General features: G+C 48.6%; 1 protein-coding gene across 1 annotated transcript in view; it reads right to left on the reverse strand.

Annotated features, from left to right (window-relative positions):
- herc4 (HECT and RLD domain containing E3 ubiquitin protein ligase 4) overlaps nucleotides 1–12,452 on the reverse strand; it is a 189,553-nt gene that overhangs the window by 18,034 nt on the left and 159,067 nt on the right. The window contains exons 18-19 of the mRNA XM_085996146.1: nucleotides 3,219–3,362; nucleotides 774–1,193 (exon numbers count right to left, since the gene is read on the reverse strand). Coding sequence (XP_085852272.1) covers nucleotides 774–1,193; nucleotides 3,219–3,362 — 564 coding nt within the window. The remainder of the gene's footprint in view (nucleotides 1–773; nucleotides 1,194–3,218; nucleotides 3,363–12,452) is intronic.

Consider the following 12,452-nt stretch of genomic DNA (forward strand, 5'->3'; position numbering starts at 1 on the left):
CAAAAGGAGTTGACAGAGACCACCTGTGATGAGGTTGTTCTACAAACGTCAGACTGAAAAGGAGTCCCCAACTAAACAGGATAAATTAAACAAAGGGGACTGAGCTTGCTGGCTGGGGGCTTAGGAATACATCCAGCCTATTAAAAGGAACCTTGGCATTTAGAAAATACTTTCATAACAGAGGGATAAGCTGGATGGACCAGATGGTCTTTTCCTGTCCATCATTGCTCGCAACAACAGGAATAGTCATTTTCCAGCACATGGCCTCCTTCTGTTCTATAATATAGTTTTTACATTTTGCCTCCATGTCAGAGGCACTTTCTTGCATATTGCAGCAGAGTTAAATAGTAAACCATTACTGTTTAAATTATTTTTTGTTTTCATTTTATTTATTTTTTTTAAGAATTATTTCTTGAAATTATTTTTATGATGCAGCAAAAAAAAAACAATGATTTTCCCAAGAGTCTCAGACATTTATAGTCATCAGGAATGTCTTTGCTCTCTAAGCCTGCTCATAGCATGAGGGCTGAACACTTGCATTAGATACTTTGAGTAAAGTCGATCAATACCCTGAAGGCAGTAGAATTTGTTTTGAGGCTTCCCCAAAATACAGCAAAATGGAGTTGGCCCCTACTGAGATGGAAGTAGTTTAAGACCTGAAGGAAAACATGATAACAGATTAAACAGCTAAACACTGCTGGAATAAGAGCAAGCACTAAAAGCGACACTTATTCTACTTACAAAATACCTACAAACTAGAGAACTTGGTTCTAAGGTTTGTAAAATCCAATACTAGAAACACATAACCTTCTCAGAACTAATGGGATGGGGGGCGGGGGAAGAAAGTGGAAACAGTTGGTGCTCCTGTGCAGAGCCTGAGGCTGTTTTGACATGAGAGCTGGCAGTGATATCATGATGCAAATTTTAGGGTTGTGCCTAACCATGTGACTTAGACATATTCCTGCTGTGTGTGAATGAATAATATTTTTTTTTTTTTTTAAATAAAAAAGAGTCACATTAACTAACCTGCCAACGATGGGCATCAATTCCTTCAGGTCATCTAAGGTAGGTTTCTGTTTTAGCAGTTTCTTATACAAAGCCAATGGAAAATGCAGGTCAACAATTGTAAAGTTGTAGATTGCAAGACCACAGACGACACCAATCAAATGAAATAAATCAATTTCTTCAAAGGTCTAAACAAGATAACAAACAGAAACATTCATTTTAATGCTTATTTTTCCTCTACAATTCCTTGACTGAATACCACTATGCTATGAGAGATTCATAAAATTTTAAGTTCATATTACAAAATTAAATCAAATGGAATGCAGCAAAACTAACATATATATCTGAATGATACGTCGATGATGGATCACCAAAGAGATGCTATTCAAGAGATAATCATATTCTCCAATTATTTGTTGGAACCTCACTTTAACATCAACTTCAAGACCGACCTACAAGAGTTTAGAGGAATATAATAGTACTCAAGAGACATCAGGGAGCTACTCCATTGGCTATCCAAGATGGGAAAGCAGCCAAGCCAAAAAAAATTCAGTACAGGCCCAATACTTCTATGTGCTGGGCTGGCAGTGGGTTTTATTAGATGAATCACCTTCAGATTTGCATTAACCCCTTCTCACAATGCACAGAGTATCCAGTGGAGTCAATTAAAATCCCGTGTCATAGACATTAAAGTAGTTACCAGTAGAGAGGGGACATCAGAACTGGGACTTCGCACAGAAATAAAGGAATCTCAGGAAATAAAATTCAATTGGAAAAAATATGCAAGAAAGAACTTGTGTTTATATAGCACATTTCACAACCTAAGATGCCCCAAAGTGTTTTACAACTAATGAAGCACTTTTGAAGTGTAGTTGCTGTTGTAATGTAGGGTAACAGTAGCCAATTTGCACACCGCAAGGTCCCACACTCAGCAATATGATAATGACCAAATAATCAACTTGAGTGATGTTGGTTGAGGGATAAATATTGGCCAGGACACTGGGATAACTCCCTTGCTCTTCTTCAAAAAGTGCCATGGGATTTTTTTTACACCCACCCGAGAGGGCAGACGGGTCCTCGGTTTAATATCTCATCCAAAAGATGGCACCTCCGACAGTGCAGCACTCCCTCATGTACTGCACTAAAGTGTCAGCTCTAGAGTGGGGCTTGTACCCACAACCTCTGACTCAAATAAGAGTGCTAACACTGAGCCACAGCTGACACCCTGTAAGTAATGTAAGTGGGCAGAACAATGGTACATTACATTTAATATAGATTAGTGTAAAGTAGTACACATAGGAAAAAATTGGCCAAATGTGGGTCAGGCGAAGTTGAAAGTGATCCAGGGGTCTTTAGTACTCAATACTCACCATGTCCAACTACTGCTGAGCAATTAAAAAGCAGAGAGAATGTTGAACTATATTGCCAAAACAGTAGAATACAAGTCAGAGGAAGTCATCCTCAAACTTCTACTGTCCCAGTCAGACTATATTGTTTCCAGTTCAGAGGTGTGAGAAATAAGGAAGGACTGGAGGAACTTGGGCTTTTTAGCCTTGAAAGGGAGCAATGGGTGATCTTAGAGGTAGACATAGTAAATGGTATAGAAAATTTTGATAGTAAATTGGTTCATACTAGAAGACAACAAATTGAGAACTTATGTCAGCATTTTGTTCTCAACACAGAGTGATCAATACACAGAATAGACTTCTGGATGGAGCAGTGGTGGTTAAAAACCCTTAAATTATTTAAGTAACAACGGGGGACTGTAGGGTCTTTGACGTTGAATGAAGTAAGTTGGGCTAAAAACTTTTCACCTGTAGAACCTGGTAGTCTTTTTTTTAGTTGCGGTAATGGGATGAACAAAAATAGATGTTCCAATATTTATGATTTTACCATTTTCATATTTGTAGTGACAAGACTTTCCAATTCTAATGGGGAGACTGGCTGCCTATACTGCTTTATTAAAACGTGTGTGCGTGAAACTAGATAATCTTAGCATATTCACTAATAGGCATCTGTTAAGTTTTCAATTAATGTAGTGTAGAAGTTATTGCATTCTTAGTTGATGGATCTAACATAATGGGGTTTACTGGAAGTTACAAATGAGCATGGATACTTTTGAGCTTCCTTTACTCAAAATGGTTAAGTGCATAGAACCGGTTTTGGAATAAGGCACAAATATATTATACCATAATTGATTTTAACTTCCATACCTGATATAAAAACCAGATGAGCCTAGACTCCTCATAGTAATGAAACATGCCATATTTAGGATCTAATAAGTCTCGCATAACCAAGAGGAAAAACTCCTTCCGGACACCCCCAGCATCCACAGCCTCTTCTCCAACAAAAATGACCTAAATGTGAAAAAGATAGCGATCAGTCCGATCTAGTATCTCTGCAAATACTTCAGAAGTTATCACTTGATACAAAACAAATTGGCAATCTTTTCCAAGTGGAAAAATTATCTCCATAAATATAATATTTTTCAACTACTTCTGCACTCAGAACATTTTGGTCACTTATTTAAGACTCTTGGGTTGCCACCAAAATTCTCCTCAGACTCAAGAGCAATTCATGTAAATTTATACAAATGAATATACAGGAAACTTTGGTTTATCCGGAGGTTGTATGTCCGGAAACCTCGATCTACCGGCAGAAATCAGGAGCCGTTTTGTTAGGTTTTTTTTCTTCTCGTGGCTTTTTTTTCCATCAGTCAGGCTCTGCAAAGTCTCTCTGAAGCTGTTGCTAAGCTACAGAGACGCTTCTAAGGTACGGGCCGACTGTTTAGAAGCTGTTGCTAAGCAACAGTGTTTGTTGTCAGATACGGAGATGAAAACCTCCGTATGCTTCAACATTAACGCTGGTATGTCCGGCAGTTTTGATAGATCGGCAACAGCTCGGTCCCGTCGGTGCCGGATATAACAAAGTCTCCTGTAAACAGATTTAACACGTGTTGCTCACAGTAAGTCAGAGGATACACCTTTATAACAGTGTTGTGTCATGCAGGGCAAGATATCAGGGCCCCTGAATTACAGTGTCCAAATCAAATTCCAGTTTTCATACATGGCATTATGGGATGTTTACCAATACTTTCAGGATCAAATTCTATAATTCTGTCCTTTATTTTGTGAAAATCGTAAATGAGTGTCCTTTATACATGTATTTAATTTTATCCTTCACCATTTTTAAAGCTGAGCATACATAAGATGGTATGCAAGATGTACTAGCTGGAACTAGGTACTTGGATAGTAATGCAGGAGGAGGGGGGTCTAGTTGCACTGGCATTTTGGTAGCATTGGAAGCAATGCTGTTTTTCTTTGCATGGAGGGGCAAGTTAGGATGGTTCTGGGGTTTTGCCAGCATTGGGATGGGATCCTGTGGTATAGCATCACTGAGGAGGTAGACCGAGGTTTTGCAGAACTTGGGGGGGGGGGGGGGGGGGGGGGGGTGGGGCGGTCGGTGGTGGTGGCATATGGGGTTTGGCTCTTTAGTGGATTCCTAAGGTCTATCAGTAGTGAGAGATGAGGGAAGGCTTAGGGGTCCTGGGTCCAGCACCACTGATTTGTAAATTGGTGAATTCAGTTTTCTCATTGTTTCCTGGATGTGTGTCTTTGGTTAAAAAAAATCATTCCTGGGATGTGGGCATCGCTGGCAAGGCCAGCATTTATTGCCCATCCCTAGTTGCCCTCAGAAGGTGGTGGTGAAGAGCCGCCGCCTTGAACCGCTGCAGTTTTGTGGTGAAGGTACTCCCACAGTGCTGTTTGTTAGGGAGTTCCAGGATTTTGACCCAGCAACAATAAAGTAACGGTGATATATGTCCAAAGTCAGGATGGTGCGAGACTTAGAGGTGATGGTGTTCCTATGCAACTGCTGCCCTTGAGTTTGGGAAGTTCTGAAGCCTTGTACAACTGTAGTCATGGCACACTGATGTTGAAGGGCATGAATATTTAAGCCAGTCGATGGGTTGCCGATAAAACAGACTGCTTTGTCCTGGATAGTATTGAACTTCTTGATTGTTGGTGAAGCTGCATCCTTCCAGGCAAGTGGAAAGTATTCCATCACACTCCTGACTTGTGCTTTGTAGGTGATGGAGAGGCTCTGGGAAGTCAGGAGGTGAGACACTCGCCGCAGAATACCCAGCTTCTGACTTTCTCCAGTAGCCACGGCATTATGTGCCTGGTCCAGTTCAGTTTCTGGTCAATGGTGACCAGAATGGATGTTGTTGATGGGGGACTCTGCGATAGTAATGCTCTCTTGTTAGAAATGGTCATTGCCTGGCACTCCATAAATTCCAAACAATCCAAAATGAAACCGCCCATATCTTGACCCACATTCCATATAGCTCATCCTCACTGACCTACACTCCCCAAAGCATTAAAATCCTCATCTTCAAACCTCCATAAATTCCAAATGATCTGACTGTGGTTCTTTCTGAACCCCCTTCCTTTGCCCAACTGTTGGCAAAGCCTTCAGCTGCTTCAAATCTACTCTAAAACCCCTGAAACATCTCAACATTTTACTCCCTAAACCTCGTCCTCCTCTCTCAACCATAAAAAATCTTTTCAAATCCCATATTTTCAACAACTTCTGTTCAACCCTCTAATCTCTCCCTCATGGCTCAGCATCCATTACCGTTTCATAATTCTTCTTCCTGTCTGTAAAGCTTTTTGAGTCATTTTCTGTTAGACATATATAAATACAAATTGTTGTCTGCCTCTCTCTCACAACTTGTCACTAAACAGAATGCTTACTGTGGTAAACCACTGTTATACCTGTCTGTATGTGTATGTGTATTCCACTAGGTACAGGTCTGGACATGCCTCGGCTGACTCCTCCCACTATTCCAGGTATATAAGTGACTACCTCCCAGTCCCTTAGTATTCAGGACGGGTCGACCACTCGAGACTAGACCTTCATTCTTTAGTTAATAAAAGCCTGGTTGTTACTCGCTTACCTCAGTCTTTTGAGTAATTGATGGCGCATCAATTTTATTAACTAAAATTTTTTATAATGGAGAAGATCCTCACGCCAGCATGCCTGGACCTGGACAGTCCGGAAGCGGACGCTTCCACCAAGTTTGCTCACTGGCTCATGTGCTTCGAGACATTCCTGACTGCCTCCACTGCGGTCGTAACGGATGCGAACAAACTGTCTGTCCTGATCTCCAAGGTGAACCACCGAGTGTACTCAGTCATCCGGGATGCGACCTCGTACACAGCCGCCCTCCAGCTCCTCAAGACCCAGTACACGTGCCCTGTGAACGAAGTTTACGCCAGGCACCTCCTGGGGAGTCGCAAGCAACAACCTGGGGAATCGACTGAGGAATACCTCCAAGCACTGTCCGTGCTTGGCCGGGCCTGTGGGTGTAAGGCGATAACGTCCACTAAGTACACGGAGGAACTGATCCGGGATGCCTTCGTAGCGGGCCACAGGTCCAACTACACCCGACAGCGACTGCTGGAGCAGAGTGGCCTCACCCTCGACAAAGCCTCCGAAATCGCACTAACGCTGGACGCAGCCTACCGGGGCATGGATGCCTACTCCTCTGCACCGTGGACGCCGCGGGGAACGACAACCTGGGAGGCGGTAGGACAGCCCCATAGCACCGTGCCACCCCAGCCACAGCCCAACAACGGCCCAACCACCGCAGCAGTGTCCCAAAGCCAGACAGCAGTATCCCAAGGCCAGAAATGCTACTTCTGTGGCCAGGCCAAACACCCCAGAGTGCGCTGCCCGGCGAAGGATGCGACCTGCTCGGGCTGCGGGAAAAAGGGACACTACGCTAGCGTCTGCAAGGCCAAAGCCACCCCGAACGCCAGCAGCGCCGCGTGTGGGCCGTGCGAGCTGCCATCTTGGGCCCCCAACAGCGCCGCGTGTGGGCCGCCATCTTGGGCCTCCCCAGCCATGTGCGAACCACCGCAGCAGCAGCCATCTTGGACGACTCCAGCCACATGGGAATCATGGACGCCGCCATCTTGGACACCAGCCGGGACGCAGCAGGCCGCCAAACCCCCCCCATCTGATACCCGCAGCGACACACCGACCCCTACGGTGGCCTCTGTTATGCTGGACCAAACGAGACCGCACCAACTAGCTCGGTCCAAAATGGACGTTAAGGTAAACGGCCATGCAATAAACTGCCTTTTTGACTCCGGGAGCACAGAGAGCTTCATCCACCCCGACACGGTGCGGCGTTGCTCTCTCCCAGTCCTGCCTGCGCACCAGCGGATTTCTATGGCCGCCGAGTCCCAGTCAGCGGACATTGGCGGCTACTGCGTGGTGACACTAGTAGTAGACGGGACTGTGTTCAATAATTTTAAACTCCTGGTCCTGCCCCAACTTTGCGCTGCCGTTCTACTGGGGTTGGATTTCCAGTGCCACCTCAAAAGCGTTACGATGGCGTACGGTGGCCCCCTCCCCCCACTCACAGTCCGCAGCCAGCAGCCTCCAAATTGCCCGCCGCGCACCAGATGCAACCTCTCCACACTCAGAGTCCCACCCCCCCCACTGTTTGCTAACCTCACCCCCGACTGTAAGCCCATCGCCACAAAGAGCAGGCGATACAGTGCTGGGGACAGGGTTTTCATCAAAACCGAAGTGGAGCGGCTCCTGAAGGAGGGGATTATTGAGGGCAGCTCCAGCCCCTGGCGAGCCCAGGTTGTGGTCGTTAAGACCGGCGAGAAACAACGCCTGGTCATCGACTACAGCCAAACAATAAACCGCTACACCCTGCTGGACGCCTACCCACTCCCCCGCATAGCTGACATGGTCAACCAGATTGCGCAGTACCGCGTCTTTTCGACCATTGACCTGAAATCAGCGTACCACCAGCTCCCCATCCACCCCGAAGACCGCCAGTATACTGCTTTTGAGGCAAACGGCCGCCTCTATCACTTCCTTAGGGTTCCCTTTGGCGTTACCAACGGGGTCTCCATCTTCCAAAGGGAGATGGACCGGATGGTCGATCAAAACGCGCTGCAGGCCACTTTCCCTTACCTAGACAATGTGACCATCTGCGGCCATGACTTGCAGGACCATGACGCAAACCTCGAGAAATTCCTCCGCACCGCCCAACTCCTGAACCTGACATATAACAAGGAGAAGTGCATATTCCGCACAGACCGCCTCGCCATCCTTGGCTGTGTTGTGGAACACGGGGTCATCGGTCCCGACCCGGACCGGATGCATCCCCTTATGGAACTCCCACTGCCCCACTGCCTAAAAGCTCTGAAGAGGTGCCTAGGGTTTTTTTCCTACTACGTCCAGTGGGTCCCCTACTATGCAGACAAAGCCCGTCCGCTGATCAAATCCACCTCTTTTCCCCTGATGGCAGAGGCCCGCTCGGCCTTCCACCGTATCAAGGAGGACATTGCCAAAGCCACCATGCACGCAGTGGACGAATCCATCCCCTTCCAGGTGGAAAGCGATGCGTCCGACTTCGCTCTGGCCGCCACCCTTAATCAGGCAGGGAGACCTGTGGCATTCTTCTCACGAACCCTCCAGAGCCCGGAGACCAGACACTCCGCGGTCGAGAAGGAGGCCCAGGCTATTGTGGAGGCTGTGCATCATTGGAGGCACTACCTGGCCGGAAAACGATTTACCCTGCTCACTGACCAGCGTTCAGTTGCTTTTATGTTCAACAAGCAGAGGGGCAAAATCAAAAATGACAAGATCTTGAGGTGGAGAATCGAACTTTCCACCTACAATTACATAGTGGTTAGCACTGTTGCCTCACAGCGCCAGGGACCCGGGTTCGAATCCGGCCTCGGGCGACTGTCTGTGTGGAGTTTGCACATTCTCCCCGTGTTTGTGTGGGTTTACTCCGGGTGCTCCGGTTTCCTCCCACAGTCCAAAGATGTGCAGGTTAGGTTGATTGGCTATGATAAATTGACCCTTAGTGTTAGGGGGATTAAATACGTGGGGATAGGGTGGGATATTTGTTGGTGTAGGGGTTACGGGGATCGGGTGGGATATGTGTCGGTGCAGGCTCAATGGGCCGAAATGGCCTCTATCTGCACTGTGGGGTTTCTGTGATTCTGTGAATTACGAGATCTTGTACCGGCCTGGGAAGCTCAATGAACCCCCAGATGCCCTATCGCGTGGCACCTGCGCCAGCGCGCAGATCGATAGGCTGAGGGCCCTCCACAATGACCTCTGCCACCCGGGGGTCACCAGGTTCTTCCACTTCATCAAGGCCCGCAACCTGCCTTACTCCATTGAGGAGGTCAGGACCATGACCAAGAACTGCCAAGTCTGCGCTGAGTGCAAACCGCACTTTATAGACCAGACAGAGCCCACCTGATAAAAGCCACTCGCCCTTTCGAACGCCTGAGCGTCGATTTTAAAGGGCCTCTCCCCTCCTCCGACCGCAATGTGTACTTCCTCAACATCATTGACGAGTACTCCCGTTTCCCGTTTGCTATCCCCTGCCCGGACATGACCAGTGCCACGGTCATTAAATGTCTGAACAGCCTCTTCACCCTGTTCGGTTTCCCCAGCTATATCCATAGCGACCGGGGCTCATCGTTTATGAGTGATGAACTCCGCCAGTACCTGCTCGCTAGGGGTATAGCCACAAGCAGGACCACCAGTTACAACCCCCGGGGGAACGGACAGGTGGAAAGAGAGAATGCAACAGTTTGGAAGGCCGCCCTACTAGCCTTAAAGTCTAGGGGCCTTCCGACCTCCCGCTGGCAGGAGGTGCTCCCCGATGCTCCCGCTGGCAGGAGGTGCTCCCCGATGCGCTCCACTCGATTCGGTCACTGCTCTGCACTGCCACCAATGCCACCCCTCACGAGAAAATGTTTGTCTTCCCAAGGAAGTCCACATCGGGGACAGCGTTACCGCCATGGCTGACGTCCCCAGGGCCGGTACTACTGAGAAGACACGTGAGGACCAATAAAACGGACCCCCTGGTCGAGAGGGTCGACCTCCTCCACGCCAGCCCCCAGTACGCTTGCATTGCGTACCCGGATGGGCGGGAGGACACAGTCTCCATACGAGACCTCGCACCCTCGGGGACCGCTGTAACCCACTACCACCCCCCCCACGACACCCTCGGGGACCGCTGTAACCCACCACCCATTACCACCCCACCCCCCACGACCCGATATCCAACCCCAGCAGCCGGCTCGCCTTGGACCGTCACCCACGAGGACTACACTCCAGTGCCCCAGCCTACACGGGACGCGACGCCGGAAGCTCCACCACCCCTGCCGTCGCCACGTCGATCACAGCGGCAGACAAGACCTCCGGAGAGACTCCAATACACGAACTTTTAAATACACTTCACCCCGCCGGACTCATTTTTAAACAAGGGGTGAATGTGGTAAACCACTGTTATACCTGTCTGTATGTGTATTCCACTAGGTACAGGTCTGGACATGCCTCGGCTGACTCCTCCCACTATTCCAGGTATATAAGTGACTACCTCCCAGTCCCTTAGTATTCTGGACGGGTCGACCACTCGAGACTAGACCTTCATTCTTTAGTTAATAAAAGCCTGGTTGTTACTCGCTTACCTCAGTCTTTTGAGTAATTGATGGCGCATCACTTACATTTTATAATTTATCTACAAAGTGTGATGCTAATCAGAGATTTTGGGCGGAATTTTCCCCTAAAACAAAGGGTGGGTTTAGAGCGTGGGGGCAGTTAAAGTGTTAAAAATGGGATTTCCGACCTGATCCTGCCGCTAACCCACACTTCCGGTTTTACCGGAGGCAGGACGGGCGACCAACCTGCTCCCAGGGGGGTGTTATCTCAATTTAAATATTGTAATGAGGCTGGAAGCCTCTTTTCTTTCCCCCATCCATTTTGTGTTCAACTGCATGGGGACGGATTTCACATAATTCGTGAAAGCCGGCAGTTAAACAGAGGCGGCAACTGTTGCATCCAGGAGGTAAACATAGAAACAAAGAAGATAGGAGCAGGAGTAGGCCATTCGGCCCCTCGAGCCTGCTCCGCCATTCAATGCGATCATGGCTGATCATCCAAATTCAGTACCTGGTCCCTGCTTTCTCCCCATATCCCTTGATCCCTTTAGCCTTAAGAAATATATCCAACTCCTTCTTGAATATATTTAATGAATTGGCCTCTACTGCCTTCTGTGGTAGAGATTTCCACAGGTTCACCACTCTCTGGGTGAAGAAATTCCTCCTCATTTCTGTCCTAAATGGCTTACCCCTTATCCTTAGACTGTGACCCCTGGTTCTGGACTCCCCGACCATCGGGAACATCCTTCCTGCATCTAGTCTGTCCAGTCCTGTCAGAATTTTATAAGTTTCAATGAGATCCCCTCTCATTCTTCTAAACTCCAGCGAATATAAGCCCAATCGACCCAATCTCTCCTCATACATCACCCAATCTCTCCTCATACGTCAACCCAAGTGGCTTTATACCTACCTCCTGGATCCAGGGTCCTGGCCATACCCACCCCCCACGATCGGAGGCCCCACACGAGGCCTCCGATCACCTTCCCAGGCCTCCCCCCCCCCCCCCCAACCCCCCACACCAATGATGATGATGCCAGACATGATCCTCCGGTGGCCGTCCCCAATCCCCTCTCTCCCCCGCCGATCTGCCCACCCCCCACCCTGATCCCCAGCTGACACCCCCATCTCCTCTGTAATTCCCGACCCGTCGAAGCTTTCCCCCACTCCGTGATCCCTGACTAATGCACTCGCTCTCTCCCCCACCCCCCGCAATCCCCGACCCCTGCCGATGCTCTCTCCATCGCTGCCCTGTGATCCCTGACCCCTGCCGATGCTCTCTCCCCATGCTGATCCCCGACCCCTGCCGACCTTCCTCCCACGATCCCCGACCCTTGCTGATGCGCTCTCCCCACCTCCCGATCCCCTACCCTTGCCGAAGCTCTCTCCTCCCTCCCGATCCCTCTCTCCCCGCCTCCCTATCCCCTACCCTTGCCGAAGCTCTCTCCTCCCTCCCGATCCCCAACCCTTGTTGATGCTTTCTCCACCCTCTCGATCCCTGACCCCTGCCGACCCTCCTCCCGTGATCCCTCCCCCCGACTGGCCCCTCGCTTCTGAGGCCTACCCGCTTGCAGCCAGTCAGCCTCTCAAGCTGGCTGGCTGCAGGCAGGAATCCGAGGCCTCACATTCAAATCAGGCTCTGCTGTTAGTCATCAGAGTCTGTGGGAAACCCGGCCTCCGAGGTTTCCCACTCGCCTCGATGGCCCCCCGCAGGAAAATTCTGGCCTTTATGTCTGATGCTTTCATAATTCAATTCACTGGGAACACTGAACTCAAATTTGGACATGGACACTGTCTTCTGGCTGCCTGTTTCTTATTATCAATCTCAGTTTGACATGATTTCTGAAGTAATAAATGAAAGCTTTTATTTAAAAGTTCAGTTGAAAACCTACTCAAATCCATTGTCCAATTAGTAGTAAAATCATTTTCACATGCTGAAATACATTTATGGACCAA

This window comes from Somniosus microcephalus, chromosome 8 (genome assembly GCF_052327205.1).
Source record: "Somniosus microcephalus isolate GS21.2 chromosome 8, FLI_Smic_1.0, whole genome shotgun sequence".
In the NCBI taxonomy this organism is placed as follows: domain Eukaryota; kingdom Metazoa; phylum Chordata; class Chondrichthyes; order Squaliformes; family Somniosidae; genus Somniosus; species Somniosus microcephalus.